General features: G+C 27.3%; 1 protein-coding gene across 1 annotated transcript in view; it reads left to right on the forward strand.

Moving 5' to 3' along the window:
* Window positions 1-18,786, forward strand: part of qin (tudor domain-containing protein qin) — a 66,401-nt gene that overhangs the window by 31,364 nt on the left and 16,251 nt on the right. Inside the window, exons 17-27 of the mRNA XM_087166589.1 lie at window positions 2,773-2,989; window positions 4,404-4,488; window positions 6,802-6,870; window positions 6,955-7,099; window positions 7,385-7,506; window positions 7,612-7,714; window positions 10,108-10,343; window positions 13,079-13,136; window positions 16,046-16,163; window positions 16,961-17,266; window positions 17,977-18,127. Coding sequence (XP_087022715.1) covers window positions 2,773-2,989; window positions 4,404-4,488; window positions 6,802-6,870; window positions 6,955-7,099; window positions 7,385-7,506; window positions 7,612-7,714; window positions 10,108-10,343; window positions 13,079-13,136; window positions 16,046-16,163; window positions 16,961-17,266; window positions 17,977-18,127 — 1,610 coding nt within the window. The remainder of the gene's footprint in view (window positions 1-2,772; window positions 2,990-4,403; window positions 4,489-6,801; window positions 6,871-6,954; window positions 7,100-7,384; window positions 7,507-7,611; window positions 7,715-10,107; window positions 10,344-13,078; window positions 13,137-16,045; window positions 16,164-16,960; window positions 17,267-17,976; window positions 18,128-18,786) is intronic.

Genomic DNA, 18,786 nt, shown 5'->3' on the forward strand with positions numbered 1-18,786 from the left:
ATTATCTTATACAGTGGAAAGTCACGTATCCGGAATCGGTGGGACTTCCGGAAGTCCGGGTATTAGATTTTTCCATATAATAGACCCCCAAGGTAACAAAGCTTAAAGCGATCTGAATCTAAGAAGCAAAAAATAAATAAACATTATTTTTCGGGCTATAATGTTTTAGTGTTAGAATTATATCTATTCAATCAAAAACAAAATACTAGAAAAAAATAATTATTATTGCTTAAAATATAGAAAACAAAAAAAATTTGACAGTTACAAAATTATTAATTGCTCTCTCCGCCACTTTGAACTGGAACGATTCAAGCAAGAAGGGGGAATTCCCGTCATTCATTAAGGTGGGTAGGTGAATGAGAAAAATCCATTTCCTCCTTAGTTGTCGCTCAAGTTGAGGGCAGGGAAGTGACAAATTCTTATTTTCTCTCTGATCATTTGCTATCAATCAAGCATAAAGGCGCAGCATGCTGATTGGGTTCTTTATTTTTTCTTGTGTGACTGAAAGTGACTCCCCCTCCACGTTAATGTTTGCTGTGTTTACCCCTTTTTCACAGTATTTCTTCTGTCCCTAATACTCTAGTAAAAAGGTTCCAGGAAATGCCTCTTTTACTCGCCAGCTGCATAGGAAAGAAGGAGGGGGGCTCAGTTGTGCTCTTCTGATAGCAAATCTCCCTCCTTTCCTGCATTCCAGAGGAGGAGCGTTACTAACGGTCACTCCACGGTCTTGGTCGATCTTCTCTTCCTCTTTCTGGTGATTTATGCATTGAGCGCATAAATCACTAGAAGCTAGAAAAGGAAAAAACGTGTCAAGAGACCTCTTTTTTTTTTTTTTTTTTTTTTTTAAGAGAAGGGAAGATGAAGAGATATTTGTTTATTTTGATTGTTAAAAAGTGTCTGGGAAATTTATCCTTCTGGAAAAGGGACGTCCGGATATGGGACGTTACACTGTAGTATTTTTCGGTAACACTGTTATGTTTTCATTTTTATAATAAGGAAGAGAAAAGAGAAGTATGGGTATATGTAAAAATGCATATTAGAAGATCAACTGATTATATCTCTCGGATGTATTTTAAAAATTCTGTGTTCGAACATTTTTTTTATTATTATTCAAATATATATTGGAATTTTGCAAATTTTTTAATGGTTAGGCTGAAGGGCTAATGGCACACCAATAACGCCTGGTGCAGTTAAATTTAAATCCCAACTGTCTGTGTAATCTTTAACCAATACTTAGCATTGTAAGAAATCAGTTATTGGCAATTATTTTATCAAGAAATAACACTGCTATAAGTTTAGCCAACTACATGTTAACCAAAATTTAATTTAAATAATTTGCCGTATAAATTAAACACCAAAATGACTGTACAGTAGAGGTGCACAACCTGCATCCCGCGGGCCAAATGCGGCCCATCAACTGTTGATGTGTGGCCCGCGGAAACTTCTGAACGCAACAAAATATTTCTTTTAATTTGTTTTTGTTTAAACAATATAAATTTTTTTAAATTAAAATAATTAATTCAAATTTATATTACTCTAAAATGCCTATATTTTTTGCATTTTCATTCTGTATGCTTCTTTTTGGTTAGAATTTACATCCCCCCTAATATTTATGTATATCTATATATATTTAATAAATTTTTTATTGTGAAAAATTTAAAAAGTTTTTTGAAAAAAGTATCTGTTTTTTTTTAATTTTAAATAAATTCGTATATTTAAAAGCATTTAACTTTTTGCTAATCTGCTATTAAGTTTACTGATAAAAATATTAATTACTTAGAACACTAATATTTATATAAAAATCATCATATTTGCCGCTAACATGACTACATATGCTTGTGCCCTTCGTTAATCTACCTGCTGTGCAAACAGCCCTTCACTCAAAAAGGTTGTGCACCCCTACTGTACAGCCCTGTAACTGAAACATTTTTATTTTAGAATAAACGTAACATAATGAAAGATTAAAAATAGATTTCTATACTTGGTAAAATGACCTTGAAAAATAATTCATTTTACGATACAATTGAATAAAAGTTTACCATTATATTTATTGATAAAGAAGAGGAATATTAATATTTGCATTTATTTGGATAAATATGAATTTTAATAGAATGAAACAAAATCAAAAACTTGAACTTGAAAATATATTAATGCCTATGATGGCGGGGTATTATTCTATTATATTTAAATATCCAGTATCTCTGTTATTATATCTTGTCTCACTACATTACACATTTGATTGTATCACTCTTTTTTGTGTCTGTGTGTGTGCCCAGCTTTTTTTTTTAAAATAATAATAATTACTAAAATATGTTTTATCTACCTCATAGAATTATAGAATATCAATATTTTTTCTTAGAAATAAGAGAATGATTTTCTTTTTTAATTAAGTCTTTGGAATTCAAGTACTAGAATTCCCCTGGATACTTTAAGAATAATTTATTTCTATGAGGTAATTCCCAAAGCAAAGTGCTAAAAATCTGAATGTACGCCGCTGAACAATTTATGTTCGGAACAAGATATGGCAATCAGGAAATTCATCCTATAATTTCATAGAATATCCTAACTTGGCATTAAATTTATGCTTTTTTTTTTGCTATTTACGAAAATGTATACTAATTTTTGAAATATTTCATTATAATTCGAATTTATATTGATTTTTAAATTATATCTTTCCTAATCTACTGGGGTAAATTAATGTATGAGTTTGTGAAGGCATTATTTTGTTATGCAATATTTGTGTGGTAATATTTACTAATTTGTTTATTTCAGGAGATTTATACTTAGTAAAATACAGTGCTGACAACCAATGGTATCGAGGAAGAGTGCTGTCTATTATGGATCCAGAGTGCTCGGATGACGAAGCTTTTGTAGGAAAAAAGGCCCCAATGGTTACTTCTGGTGGGAAAGTAATTGTAAGGGAAAAAGAAACCAGAGCTGTGGTGTATTACATTGATTTTGGAAACACCGAAATCGTTTCGATAAACGAGTATGTATAACTTATATGTGACTGTTTCCAGATAAATTATTTGTTGCTATAAAATGTAATTTTTAATTGACCTTACTGTTTATTAAAATTGAAAATAAGTATCCTTTCAAATATTTTAAATATAAGTCAAAAACTGTTAAAAACCTGATTCCTTCCTGACACTATTGCTAATTTACTGTTTTTGAGCAACTATATTTTTGCCTAGCATCACAATGTTGTTTTGAAAAAGAAATTTGTTTTTTTTTTTTTTTTTTTTTTTATGAAACAAAATAAATTTCGCAAAACCTGTGTAAATTCATTGGTAAGTCTGCGATTTTTAGATTAAAAATCAGTTCTTGATCTGATGAACTGAAATGTAAATCTTTGACGAAAATTTCAATAAAGAACTCCGACGCAAATACAATATGTGTTGTGATAAGAAATTGTATTGCATATGTGTTTTTTTTTTATATAAATTCAATTACTACATGAAATATACTATAGGAAAACCATTAATGCTATAGAAAAACCTTTAGAAATCTGGTACTTTCCTGCCACTACTGCTAATTTATTGTTTTGAGCAACTATACTTTTGCACGCCATCAATAAATTGTTTTGAAAAAGTTTGTTCTTGTAAAACAAAATAAAATCCACAAAATGTGTATAAATTTAATGGTGAACCTGAGATTTCTGACAAATATGTTATTAAAAACTCCTATCAAAAATGCAATATGTGTTGTGATAGAAATTTGTATTGGGTATGAATTTCATTTTTATTTTATTTTTGAGATTCAACTGCTGTAGGAACTTTTAAAACACAAATCATGTTCTATGACCTGTATATCTGTACGAGAAAGGCCATATCCTGTATTAACCCATTTTTTGTTCGATTCTGTGACAACTGTTTACGAATGAAATTTTCCAGATATCATGAGTGTATCTTATGACTGTTAAAAATCACTTAATTTATATTATATCTACTTATGTTTTTACCAAATTTTCATTAAGATCTGTCCAGTAGTACTGGTGATATTCAGCCAAATCTTAAAAATCTCTTAATTTTGAACGCCAGTGTATTTTAAGGCATTCTTCCAGAAGAAAACTTTTTTCACTATGATAGAAGAAAAAACTTAAAATAACCTCATGGAAATTGTCTAAAACTTTGAAATTTGACAAAATTTAGTTTTAAAACAGGTTATTATTACAAAATATAATAGTGTGTATTTAAATTTTATAAATTTAATGTAATTGTTTAAACATGATTTTTAGGTCAAATTGCATCGTTTATTTGAATGAAACATCCAATTTTTATGTATTCTAAATGAAATATTTATTGTTTTCATGAAGTATTAAATGTCTTTTCATTCTTGCACTTAGAAGAAACGTATTTCTTCTGGGGTTAAAAATTAAGACACTGGGACTTTTTTTTTTCTAGTATCCGGAATATACAGCCCAGGTTCCTCCAATCTCCAAGTTTTGCTCAAGAGTGCTCTCTTATAGATATCAATCCGATTCATGGAGTAAGACATTAAACTTTATTTTCTTTATTATGAAATAAATTATTTTATCTTCTTCGTTATACTGTAAAATCTTGATTATTTAGGCCAAACTTACTTTGAATAGTTGAGATATTTAGATTACTAAAATTTATTTTCATCATTACTCTTCCAAAATCAAACTTAAAAAAAAAAAAAAAAAAGTTATGTATATGTAGTTTAGAACTTTGATTATCCTAAGTAATCAAGTATGAATCTATTTAGGTTCATCATTATTACCATTCACTTTCTTCTATATTCTCTAAAAATTTATGTAATTATGTCGAACAAAGCACTAGTGAATTATTATCAGTCAGAATGACCAAGTCTAAGTTCAGATAAATGATCATTTCCCTTTGAATAAAAAATTTGTAAATTTTCACAGAATGTGAAGAAAAAAAATCTTCATCTGAATTTAAATATTTATTCTTCTGGCTATGCATTAAATTGTTATATGAATTTACCAGACCTCTGTATTCTAATTTTATAAAACTTATATGTTAGTTTAACTACATAAACTGCATATTAGCTGTTAATAAAATATTTTTAAAAAATTTACTGATTTTAAAATGTAATTTTGCTGAGCTAACTTAAGTTGTAACAATAAAATGGACACTTAAAAAAATTGACACATTTGCATCGTGGATCTTTTATGTCAATTTTAAAAATAGTACCATGATATTTAAATTTAAGATGTCAGTATTTCTAAAAATGCTAGACAAAAACAACTCCCTTTTTCTCCAAAAAAAATTGATAGGAATTGTAATGATGCAATTTACACTTAAAAGAATTTATTTTACAAACAGATTAATCATAGAATTTTCGATTTTATGAAATATAGTTTCAATTCATGTAAGTGGTTTTTAGCAGCCAGGGCTTTGCATCCTAATCTAGTAACGGACGATGAATCCTCTAGATCTACTGCTTTTAAAAATCAAAAGATTTAACTTTTAAAATTTAATAAATTATTATAAAATGGGCTTGGACGAGAAAGAGAAAGTCTTGGAGCATTGTAATTTTTAGACAAAACTTGTAAAAGTAATACAAGCCTGAAAAAATAAAAATTTCAAACTCCATAGCAACTGTAAGTAAAAACAATTTTAGCAGCAACAGGTTTAGAATAAATAAATCAAGCATAGTTATTTCTTTTAAAAATGTCTATTTTCTGAGATTTATTGAAGTTGGATTACAATTTTGCTCGAAATATTTTTTCTTCCACTTTTTCGCAGTTCACATCCTTTTTTCTATAACCATATTTTGTTTTTCGACAAAAGTATGCTGGTGATAATTTATTTTAAAGATTAAGCTATTTGCTAAATAAATTCTGGTTTATGATAATCTTAATTACAAATACTGTTCTATGGTGACATCATGACTGATTAGTTTCTATTAATAACCAATATTGCAGTAGTAATTTTGAAATATTCGAGATCTTTTTGTTAGATATTACTTCTTCTTTATAATTTATGTATTTTAGTATTCTTAGACCACCTACATGTGAAGCCAATGTTAACCCTAATGAAATTCTGTTTCTTGTAAAAAGTAATATTCGACATATTTTATTATCAAAAAGTAATTTTTTTTTATAATTGTATAAAAAATTATATATTTCTTATAAAATATTGTGATACCAGCAAAATTGTCTGGTATTTTGATGAAATTTGTTTTAGAAAACCTGGAAAAGTCAAGGAAGAATCTTATTTCTAAGTTTTGAATTAGAACCCTGATAACCAGACTTTGTTGTATTTTATTTTCCTAAAAAATGTCATTAACATTTACATAGCTGCCAACCCTTCTGCATTTTGCAGAAGCTTTCTGCATTTTTACTTATTTTAGCTATTTTTTCCTCTTTTATGCGCAGAAGATAAGATCTTCTGCATTATACCCATCTGCCTGATAGCCAGTATTTTCTTTAAGTCAGACGTCGCTGTTCCTCTTGTAACAGCGTTTGGCAGGGCCGTAACTACATTTTTAATCGAATATTGTACCATCAAGTAGCTGGTCAAAAGTTTTTTTAAAAGATATTTCCTTTTTTGTTTTAAAAAAAGATGAGTATTGCTTTTTTTTGCTAATATTAAGTGGCTTTATAAATAAATAATTAAAATAATTAAAATCCGCTTCTTTTATAAATTTATTGGTAATTAGTATGTGCTTGCGAATCTTCTGCATTTTTAGGCACTTCTTCTGCATTTTTTTTGTCTATCTTCTGCATTTTTATAACTAGAGGTTGGCAGCTATGCATTTATTTTTTCTTCTCTGATGGCAAATATAAACTATATTATTTTTTTTTTTTTCTAGGATGAATGGAGTGAAGAATGTATCAAAACATTTGCCAAACTCGTTAAAGATAAGTCTCTTATAATGCAGGTAAAGATTTTTTTTTTTGCTACTGCATTCAAGAATCAAAAGGTTTAACTTTTAAAATTTAATGAATTATTGTAAAAATTTCAGGTCTATGAAGAGAGAAATAATGTTTTCTTTGTGGATTTGTGCCAAGCAGCTGATAATGAAATAACTTCTGATACTCCTGTGTCTGTGAGAGATATGCTTGTTTTCCTAGAATTAGCTCTGTTTCCTTCTGGTATTAAAACAGTCCGTAAGTTTAAATTGTTCTAATTTTGACTTTAATTACTGTTTATTTCAACGTTTCTATGATTATTTAAATTCATTTGCATAATGGGCACTTCTTTTTCCAAGCATTATCCTGTAATGACAATAAAATTATAAATCACAAGGAATTACCTTAACCTCTTTGATCTATCTAGCCCACAATAGGCTGTCATAGAAAGGCATTGCTTTTTTATATTTTACTTCATTCGGTTATTTCCATCGATAAAATTAATAATTAGAAAACAATTTTATTGTAATGATTTTATTCCAGCTGTTATCAAAAGAAGTAAGAATTTGAGAAGTTACATGCCGCCTGAATCATTAAGAGTCAATGCTAATATATCAGCGATAGTCAGTCATGTTGTGGATCCTTACAATTTCTATGTGCAACAGGTAATAATTTATTTATTTTTGTGAAATGTTTACAAAAAATCTGTTTTTTTTTTTTTTTTTTTTTTTTTTTTTTTTTTTTTAAATCAGTTTTATTTGTTATTTTAGATGTCAACAGCATCCTACTTATCTAAAATAATATATGAACTGAATGAGACTTACAACAAGGAAAGCAATCCAATGCTTCATGGTATATATGTTCCATATATAGGTATGTTCTTCCAATACAATGTTAATTGTGCACTTTTATGTACAGTAGTAAACTATTTTTAGTAACATTTCTTAAGGTTTTTTCTCATTTCACCATTGTTGCTCTTAATGAAATGCCTAAAAAATTGAAATAAAGTTTTAATATTTTAACACTATAAATACTGAAAATTGTATGCCTTAGAAAGTTAGAAAAGGCTAGGGAGACCCTTTCCAGATTTGCTGAGTATAAAATTATGCCTGAAATCTAAAAATATGATAAAAAGTAATTTTATTAAGATATAGAAAAATATTAGTGGCTTGATCATTATAATTGTAAATGACTTTTTTTTTTCTTTTTATTTGGGTAAGGAAAAATTCTAATTATTTTCACTTCTCTATAAATGATACTAATTATAGATTGTAAAAATAATAATAAAAAATGCTTGTATTGCTTAATAAAACTAAAAATGTATCACTTTAACCTAATTTAAATTTAGTTTTTTTTCTCCCAATTTTTATAAAAATAAGCGCTTTTAAAATACATTTGCCACAATACGTCATATATCTGTAAAATAACATAAGCATAGTCGTTGTTTTCGTTTATAGTTTCTTTGTAACAAAATCACCTTCTAAAAATTCTAACCACTTACATTATAAAGGTCTTGACAATTTTTTTATGCTCATTTTTATTTTAGAAAAACAAGTTTCTGTGAAAAGAAAAGCATTTATAAATTATTTTGTTAACAAAATATAATAATTTGGGCTCAGTGTAATTCAAATCAGAATTTAATAAATTGCATGGGTAACTCTCGGCAAATAGGCTAAAATGATGTAAATGCAGTATATTTAAGCTTTTACTATAGAAAAATGAATAAGTTATCTGTTCATATATAGTTTGATATGTTTTTAATACATTCTCTCATAAGTTTAAAGTATTATTCAAAAGAATGTTTTTTATTACTTTTGCAGAATCTCCTTTCTCACTCGCAACTCTTACTACCTACTAATATAAAAAACATTATTTCTCCCTGAAAAACATCTATTTTTCTTGTCAAACTTCTGTCTTTTAAAGTTAACTTACTACGTACTAAGTTAATTTTTTGGTCTTCAAATGGATTTTGTATTTAACAAAGTTTGAAAATCATAATTTATACCATTCCCTCACTTATAGCAATCCAAAATGGCTCCGATTGCTGGTATTATCGATTGGGTAAAAACCAAGCATTTGTTCTAAGAACCTGTTCTGTTAAAACTGCAAAACAAATTTCATTAAAATGAAACAAGTTCTTTAGTATGTAAAAAGAAACTGCCTAAACAAATTAGATAAGTGTTAGGAAGAGCGCACACTGAGGAGGCAAGCAGTAAGTAAAAGACATAAGAGAGGCAAATTCCCATACATTTGTATTAGCATGTGCACGTCACATTACATGCCTCATTACGTCACATTGCATTAGCATGCCTCTTTCTTGCCACATGCTTCCACAGTGTGTGGCTTGCCTTTACATTGACATTCCCATTTCCTGATTTAAATGTATGAAGTTAGTTTATTTTCTAAAAATGTATTGAAAAGTATTTAAATTTCCTAATGAAATAGTTAAAGAATATGTATTGGGATTTTAATGTTATTTATGGGAATAAACTCCGAAAGCAAATAATACTTATTTTATCATTCCCTCACTGTGAGAAAATTGTACTTTTGTGAGCTATTGATTCTAATGCTTTTAAAGACTAAAGTTAATATAGATATTTTTATTTCACATTGCTATTTTTTAAAGTAGTTAAGGACTGATATATGCTTAAATATATTCATTAAAATTATTATCTTAAACAAGTTTATAACTAAAATCATTATTCCCACACAATGTTATCATTCCCTCACTTAACTTATTATAATTTTTTTTTCTTTAAATATTAAACGGGATTTCAATGTTTTTCTTTCCTAACACTTCCTATATCTTATAACAAGAAATTTAAACATTTCCTACACAATTCTTTTTTCTTGTTGTCCCTACCTGAAAATGGTCCATTTCTAAAGATGGACTCATAATTTTTACTTCAGGCTTAAACCCTGCTGGAATGATAAAACGTGTTAAATGTAAAATTTTAATATTTCTTTAGCTAAAGAAGTTCCCGAATATAGTTTTCACTTAACTCTATGAATTATGCTTCTTAAAATAATCTAATTAAAAAATTTTAACGGACTTTTAAAATCATTCAATGCACCATGTCCTTTTAATAATCCAACTTTAAAAATAAAAATAAAAACATTTTTTTCCCCTTAGCCTAGGCTTAGATGTAGAACATTCGAAGTAAATTTTTTTATATGATTATGTTATCTTAATGTAAATTTGTGCATTGTCTGTATATATTTAAGTGTTGAAACTACTCCAACTGTTATACCTTGAAAAATTTTAGGTTTGATATGTGCTGCTCAATTCAGTCTTGACAAACAATGGTATCGAGCAGAAGTCATTGGCCTGCCTGGTGGTGCAAAGGTTGAAGTTCGCTATGTGGATTTCGGCAACACTGAAATAATCCATCATAAGTATTTAAGAAAGCTCTTTGATGTATTTTTAAAGCTCAATATTCAAGCTATACCTTGCAGGTTGGCACATGTCAGCTACAATCAAGAAAAGTGTTGGAACTCAGAGGTAAGACTTTTTATGTGATTTATCTTTTACATTTATATTTGGCAAATGTTTCTTTTTCTGTCATAAAAGGAAATTTTTAGGAAGAAAAGGTTTTTTTCTGATTCCACCAGTAAAGAATTCTTAAGATATTTATTAAGCTGGTAAGAAAGGCTTATTAAATTATATTTAGAGTAGAATTTTTAATATATTAGATCATAACATAAGTCCAGCCTTTTTTTCTCCCATGAAACCTTAGCAACTTCTGTAACAAACCTTAAACATAACCAAGCTGAAAATTAATATTTATGTGATTACATTATTAATTTTTTAATTAAAGTATCTTTTAATTCTGTAATGTATTTCTTCGTCTAATTATTTTCTTTGTTTCTTACTGAATGTAATATTTCATAAATATTCCCTACTCAAAAAGTATTCTTTGTTTACCAAAGTATAAAAAGGTGGTGCTTTCTTTATGAAATATTACTCAATTTAGCATTGACTTTAGTCCAGCTTTTATTTCTCCTTTCATAAATTTAATAAAATAAACTAATTGATTTGTTTACATTCCTTAGTAATTCTTTTTAACTTTTAAAAAATAAGTAATGTAAACATCACCATAAAATAGGTAGTTATAGTATTTGTTGATTAATATCTTTGTTAAATGCATATGTTAATTATATGAAGAGAAAAAATATTTTTGTGGTATAAATTAATCTTAGGATCTTTTTGATTGATTGATTTTTTTTTTTTTTTTTTTTTTTATAACATCACAAATTTATAGAATGTACAATAGTTAGCCTTCATTATTACTAACATTTGTATTATCTAAATTTATTTAGAAAACTTTTTTTAGAGAACTGTCCAACTTAAAAAGAAATTTCTGTAAAAAAAAAAGTGAATATAAATATTTTTATTTTTTTAGTTTTTATTTGACTTTGATTTAATTGGTGTGGAGAAGTTGATAGCCCAGAAAAACACTGGTAGCAGAATCACTGTACAATTAAAATAGTTTTATTAATAAATGATTTTGTTTCGTAACAGCTGCATTAATCTTTTCATTTAAAAGATAGATGTGAGAAAATTTTTACTGATATATTTTGTTACCTTTCAAATTTAAATGTAAACTAACTTTTTTTATTAGTAAATAATTTTATTCTTTCTGCTAAAGACAATTATACCTAATCAGCGCTTTCGAAAATCAAAGTACTTTCATATTGATATGGTAAGTAAGAGAATTTTTATTTTCTATCCTGTTACTCTGTTATTTATTTTATTTTATTTCTATTGTAAAATGCCTTTGCAAAATTATTATTTTATTGTTTTTAAGCATCTTTAAAATTTTTATTCACAATGATAAATATGAAAATTTACTCCTAAGTTCTTAACACTTTAGAATTGTGGAGAGTACAGACATAAATTACCAAAGCTTCTCAAAATAAAATATTGAAATCAAATTTTTTTTTATAATGAGTATTATTACTTTTTGATTTATTAAGATTAATTTCAAAGTTTGTTTCGTTTAACATTTTGAAGAACTTTTAACTGAGCTGAGGATTGTGATTAATTATTCTACAAAAGACTAGCAGTTTAACCTGGTGTTATCTGACATTTTATAGATTAGCCTCTGCTTAATTAATTTTACAAGGTGACTTATTCCAATCCTTTTTTCATCCGCATCTGGTTCCAACATTTCATCCCAATGTCTATTTCCAACATTTTTTTTATTTTTCATAAAGTTAGATATTACAGAGAACCAGATAGTCACAGGTCTACTGTATGTGTCATAAACTAATTTTAAAAAAACTATGTGCTTATACTAACATTAAAAACTATTTGAATAAAAATTAATATTAGTAAATGCCAAAAATGGTTTATTGTTACTCAGTATGATAAATTAGGAGTAGAGAAATTAACAGTAATAATACATTATTAAAACTTTTTGCATATGTGTTGAATTTATTGAATCTTACAAATTTAATTATCCTATATTCTAATAAATATATATCCTTGGAATATTCTATCCTTGAAAGATGAAGTACACTACATGCCTCTAAAAGATATTTGTTTTTAGATAAATGTAGATTTTACAACCCTAGTGATTTTTTTTTTTTTTTTTATTAGATGATTGTTTCCTTGTAGTTATTTTCACTTATATGTTTGTATCTTCTATAGCTCATAAAACAGGTGAAATATATTACATGATTGTAACACCTATAGAGCCTAGGAAAAGTCGTACATCATTAGATTTTCCTTTCTTTAATGTAGTTTTTATGTATTGCAATTTTACTTTAGTATTATAAGTTTACCTTTGTTTAATTAATCAAGGCATGTATATTTTGTGAGTAGGCTAATGTTAATTTTTTTATTTGATATCATATTTATTTTGTGCTCAACATTATGCTGCTGAACTAGACTTTCCTTAAAATACACTTATAAAAGTTAAGGAGTTTCATTCTTGTGTATAAGTGACAGCCCTTATTGTTCAGAGAGAAAATCTCCTCATTTTGATTTTATAATTGGTAGTTCTACCTTGTTAAAAAATATTTTTTAAATGATATTATGCAGAGACTTTCAGCAAAAATTGGAGTTGTTTTTTATTTGACTACAATTGTTACAGATAATTTTCAAGTCTATTTCCTGGGAAGATTGTTGGATATTCAAACTTCAACTCATTACTTTTTATGTGTATTTCACTTGTGATAATTGTGAATAGTGATCATTTTTTTACTCATTATATTTATAATTCTGTTTTCCAGGCGAAAGAGTGGTTGACAAATGAAGTATCTCGTAAGCAGTTGATAGTAAAATCTTTAGGTTTGCTATATTTATTCAATATTGATTGGGTTTTTTTCCCTTCATTTATATTTAGCATACTTTGTTCTGTAAAGACGGCCTAAAAAACACCCATCTTCTTTTATAATGCATTAATTTTGCCTCAAAAATACATACAAAGCCTGGTAAAATTTATACTTATTAAAAGTTTCTTGTAACAAAGTAGGGCATAAAAAATTTCTATTTCTAAATGTGTTTTAACAAGGAGGCTCAAAGCAAGATTTCAGTGAAGCTGATATAGTGCGGAAACAAGCAAGTCAACAGCCTAAAAGAAATATAGAGAGACATTGGGAAAGCAGATAATTTCCAAATGAACTAAGGTTATTCAAATAACTTGATGATGCATAAAATTGAAATGATTTGAATTGCAAAACAAAATTTTGGTAGCAACTAAGTGTTGAAACATAAGCTAAAGTCACTATTCATGACAGTAACTAATAGTTACAGTAAAGAAAGTAAAAGCAAAGATTTTGGGAACCTTATTTGGATTCGGTTCCATCACCTAATTACAACCTATTTAGCTTTGTGCATAAATTAGGTAAGTGGAAGATTGAAATACAACTCAGTTTTCCTTTAGAGAAAATACTTTCCCATGTGTGGTGTTTTTATTCCTTTATTTTAACATAATGCGTCATACCTTTATGATGCCATTCTGTAATATAACTAGGCATATACTACTAGCCTTTATTTAACTGATCTGGCATGATTATTATTCTAATAAATTTTTATGCTTGCACATTACTTAAAAAAAAAGCTTTTTTGCCCAAAATGTATTTTTGCTCTAAAAATGAAGTAAAATTTTTCCGTTACTTAATAAGCTTCTTTTTTTTGCTTCAAACTATAATTTTGCTCTTCCACAATGGAGCTTGCTTCACTAGCCTAAAATAAGAAATTTTCTACTCTAAAACAGGTTTTGAGTCCTTGGAATCCTGTCAGGTTTTATAATTGTCCTGATTCATCTGATAAAAATACTTTGTCCTGATTTTTAGCTTTTTGATATGATGATCCTGATTTTTGTGTTTTTTAAAGTCCCATTTTCTACAAATACAAACGTGGATCTTATATTGATTGATATGGAGAATCAAAAGACATAGAATTTCCATCCAACATCTTTTTAACTACTAATGCAATTAAAAATCACAAAATTCAATACTTCAAACTTAGGTACCATCAACTAATTATATACCTTATCAGCAGGATTCAGTAATTTTGTAGGAAAAAATATTTATGATGACAAATTCATGGGTCATCCACTTCTTATTTTTAGCAAATATAATAAAAAATTAGTAGAGTAGCACAGTTATTGATTTGTCTCTTTCATCTGATTTAAAAATGATCAAATCTAATGAAATACAGTAATATCATTGAATGATGAAGTGAGGGGTTATATACTAAATTACTTTTGTACAAAAGTGTTAACTATGTATTCACTTTGTTTAAAAGAAAATTAAAATCCTAGGTTAAAATTATTTGATTAAAGAATTCTCTTACTAGATTACAAATTTTATTTAAATATTGGTATAAGGGCGAATATCCGAAAACTTGACTTTTTCAGATCATTAATTTTTAAAAACTTAAAGCGCTTTAAAAAAAATCATAGTTACTCTTTATAGAGATAAATAAAGAGAACTAACTTTAACGTTGTTGGCGGTTAAGTCCATCTTCTGACTGAGAAAATGTCTGAAAAGTAACATTTTTGCAAAACAGTAATATGACATTTTTTATTTTATTTCTACTACAAAGTTCAAAAGACTAGATTCAGACTTAAGAAACCTCACTAAAATCATCACATTATTACTACACGAAATATGCATTATTTTTTAAAAAATGTTTTCACGTATAATAAAAATGTTGCACAGGTACATGTGCTATTATATGCCTCAGTTTGGAAAGTCGAATTTATTAGAATGTCAGGTAAATCTGATCTTCAGAGCACTTACCAGTAGAATGGAGGTAATAAACAGGGACAATTTGGCGGATATTAAAAATTTGCTCTTTTTTCATAAAATTATTTTTAAAAAAATCTTGTGCCAGGTGAGCAACATGATATCTTTGAGACAAACGACTGACAAATTATACGACTTAGTAAATTGAATGATTAAATAGTTTTGAAAAGAATTATCTTACACCTTTATATACATAGTTTATTAATAAACTTTAAATATTGAAATGTCAGTGTAAACATTTTAAATAAATTTAAAAATGTTTATTAGACCATGAGAGTGACATTTAGGTAATTTTAAAACTTTTGTTAAGAAATAATGAGTGAATAGTTTTTTTTATGTGCATGGGAAAAATTATGTTTTAAAGATATAAAAAATAATAACTTTTTTTCTCGAGCTAATTTTTTGATATTTTGTTTGGACAAGATATTATTAGGGTTTTGTATGAGGGAATATTAACTTAGAAATATATTTTTTAATGCATCAGTAAAAATTCTCTCTTATACGTGCCATGCTTTTCACAGAGAGTGCCCTAATAACGGAATTATGTTGGTAAATTTTAAAACTTAATGTCCTAAAAGTAATTTTAAGATTAAAAATATTTTCTTTTATAAAATGTGCCTTTATTGAATTTTAGTAAAGCAAAGTATAATTTTAATTTTTGAAGAGCAATTTATAATTTTAAAAGTCATCTGGTATAAGTATACTGTTCCAAAAAATGTGCTTGGTTTCCCTAAAAAAAATCCCCCCCCCCCACATTAAGAAGTTTGTCCTGCTTAATGCCAATTAAAAATATAATTCAAAATAAATTTTATTCTTCTGTTAGAAATGTATAAGTTCGCCAAATTTAATTATAATTTCTAAGCCATTTAATTTAAATAAAGCAAAATTATCTTACTTTAAATCCTCCTTATTCTTTTAAATTTTAATTAAAAATTTTGTCTATAGGTACCATTCCAGGAAGCAATAAGTCTGAAATTGTGATTTATTACTCAGATGATGTGTATGATGTCTGTGTCAATTCTCTAATGGTTGAGAAAGGATTTGCTACTGCTACTGGGCCATTGTAAATATTTTCCTCTTATTTATTTTACCAGTGATTATTCAATGATACAAACTTTTTTTTTTTTTTAAGAAAATAAAAATAAATGAAGATTATTGTATAAAAATATTGATAAAATTTTTAAAAATTAAGAAAAGCAATGTGGTAAAACTAAAAAAAATAAATTTTCCACCTAAATATAAAAGTAATGAATGATTAAAAAAAACGCTGTTAACTAAACAAAAAAAGTGCTTATAATAACTAACTAAGCTAAATTATTACACTTGCATGCATTGAAGAAATTTAAAAAAAAAAAAAAAAAAAGAGGGGAAAAAATTATTATAACAAAGTATTAACTAATTCAATACAAAATACCTCTATTAAATGGTACTACTTAATATCAAAGAAAGAGGAGCAAAAGAATGCATTTGCTTTCTACGTTCTGATACTATTCCACGCACGGGAAACTGCGACTTCTGATTCAATTCGTTTCAGTGTATTCTACAAAATGAAATTAACATGGTCTTCATAGCTGGCAAAATCAACATTATTTTCATAGCTAAGACAAAATTAACACAGTCTTTATCAGGTCCGTAAAATTCCTTGCTTGTTGAATCGTCACAGCACAAGTGTCTTTTTATATCTGCGGATTATGTCAGAGTTTTAGTGCATTGCACGAAGCAGAAGTCACTTTATCAGCATAATGATATATATGTTACATTGATATATCTCCCAATCCTAGTTGCCATTAATCCCAATTTTATCTATGCTATTTTGTTTTACAACCTTAGAAAATTTACTTATCCTTATGACTTTCATAGTGGCACTGCAGAAGTAAGGGTAAGGAAAGAGATTCCACCTCCCAAGGAAAACTTTGTTGACATGGATTCTTCAAATTCTCTAGTCACCTATAATCCCCTTATTAATCCTCCTGTTCCTCTTGAAGAAAGTATACCACCTCCAGTAAGTAACATCAAAAGTCCAAGCCAGAAACCAAAATACCCAACTCTAGCACCTCCGCCTTCTAATAAAGATAAGGAATACATCGAAGTGCATGTGAGTCATGTAGAATCACCGGGGTGCTTCTACATCCGCATTGCTGGTGACATGGAGAATAAACTTACAGCGTAAGTCATTTATTTTATTAATGAAATGCTAAGCTATCATAAATAATTAGTTTCTATGAAATGAGTATGGAAAAGTTTTGAAATCTGTGTTATGTTTTTAGTGTTATAAAATGCTAGTCTTTTTACATCTTTGCAAAGGCCACATAGGTAACACCCTATATTTGTCAAAACCCTCATATTTTTTTTATTTTCAAACTTAGTAAAGTATGCTGTTTTACCATTGACTTTTGCTGTGTATACTTTTTCCTCACCTATAAACAAAATACAAGAGAGATCTTAGTATGTAACCCCTGTTACTTTCCCACAGAACACCTTTTAGGAATCACTGGTTTAATTAATGTTGTATAATGTATAATTTGGGAAAAGATGATTCTGAAGTTATTTGTTACCACTCAAAATTCAGTTTTTTTTTTTTTTTTTTTTTTTTTTTTTTTGTGAAAACTGCAGCACGCCTGATAATGAAGTAATTGTTTATGCACAATATCCCTTTTTTAAAAAGGAAAAATATTATAAATGGTTAATTCACAGTGTCCCCTACAATGATTTGAATTAAAAAGAAAATAATAATAATTTTACTCATCCTTTTCACTATGAATTTTCTGATAGTATAAAATAAAAATTAAATTTTGAAAAAGTTCAAGATGTTTACGGAAATTTGCTTTTTAATTTATATTTTAAAATGCTTTTTATTTATTTGTTTTTTTTTTAAGGTTAATGAAGGAGATGCAAAAAGTGTATGAAAACCTTGAGGGTGAGGTGATTGACTGCAGCATTGGAAAAGCCTATGCTATTTATAGCCAAAAGGAAAAAAAGTGGTTAAGGGGAACAGTGACTGCTAAATTGGAAAATGATATTGTTAATGTAAGCATTACTTATTTATTTTTATACAGATTTTAACTTAGAAAACAATGATTTTAAAAAATCTATCTTTTTAATAAGGGAAGGTTTTTATTTACTTTATTTATTTTTTTTATTTATTTATTTTTTTATTTATTTATTTTTTTTTTTGCTAAATTACCTGCAATTACTTCAATTGTTGTAAATTTTTTCATTGAAAATTTATTTCTTGAGGAATATTATGTCTGAGTTCAGTAATTGATGAAAGTTAAAACTCTCCTCCCTCATTCTAACTCGTCTCCCGTAAATACAAGATAGCTATTCTACTATTTCATCCGCAATGACTAGAACTTTTGCTTGCCATTTGCTCATACAGCCTAACTTCTCTGTAAAGAGTTTTACATGAGTGCTTTGATTCAAAACAGATCAAATTACTTAACCTGGTAACCTATTGTAATAATTGTGAATTGTAATAATTGTGTAATAACCTATTGTAATAATGGCTCTAAAAATCAAGAGCTATTTTGCTTAAAAAGAATAAGAATCTTTTTTTTTTTTTTAATTCTCAGTTTTTTAAAAGTAATAATTTACTTCTCTCTTGATAATAATTTGCTGTCCCCTTTATTGTTGTTTATTAATGAAAAAAGTATGTAAAAAGCTTAAAATTGAAGTTCAGTTTTTTT

The sequence above is a fragment of the Parasteatoda tepidariorum genome, chromosome 1, assembly GCF_982258835.1.
Source record: "Parasteatoda tepidariorum strain Cologne lab strain chromosome 1, Ptep-v5.0, whole genome shotgun sequence".
Taxonomy (NCBI): domain Eukaryota; kingdom Metazoa; phylum Arthropoda; class Arachnida; order Araneae; family Theridiidae; genus Parasteatoda; species Parasteatoda tepidariorum.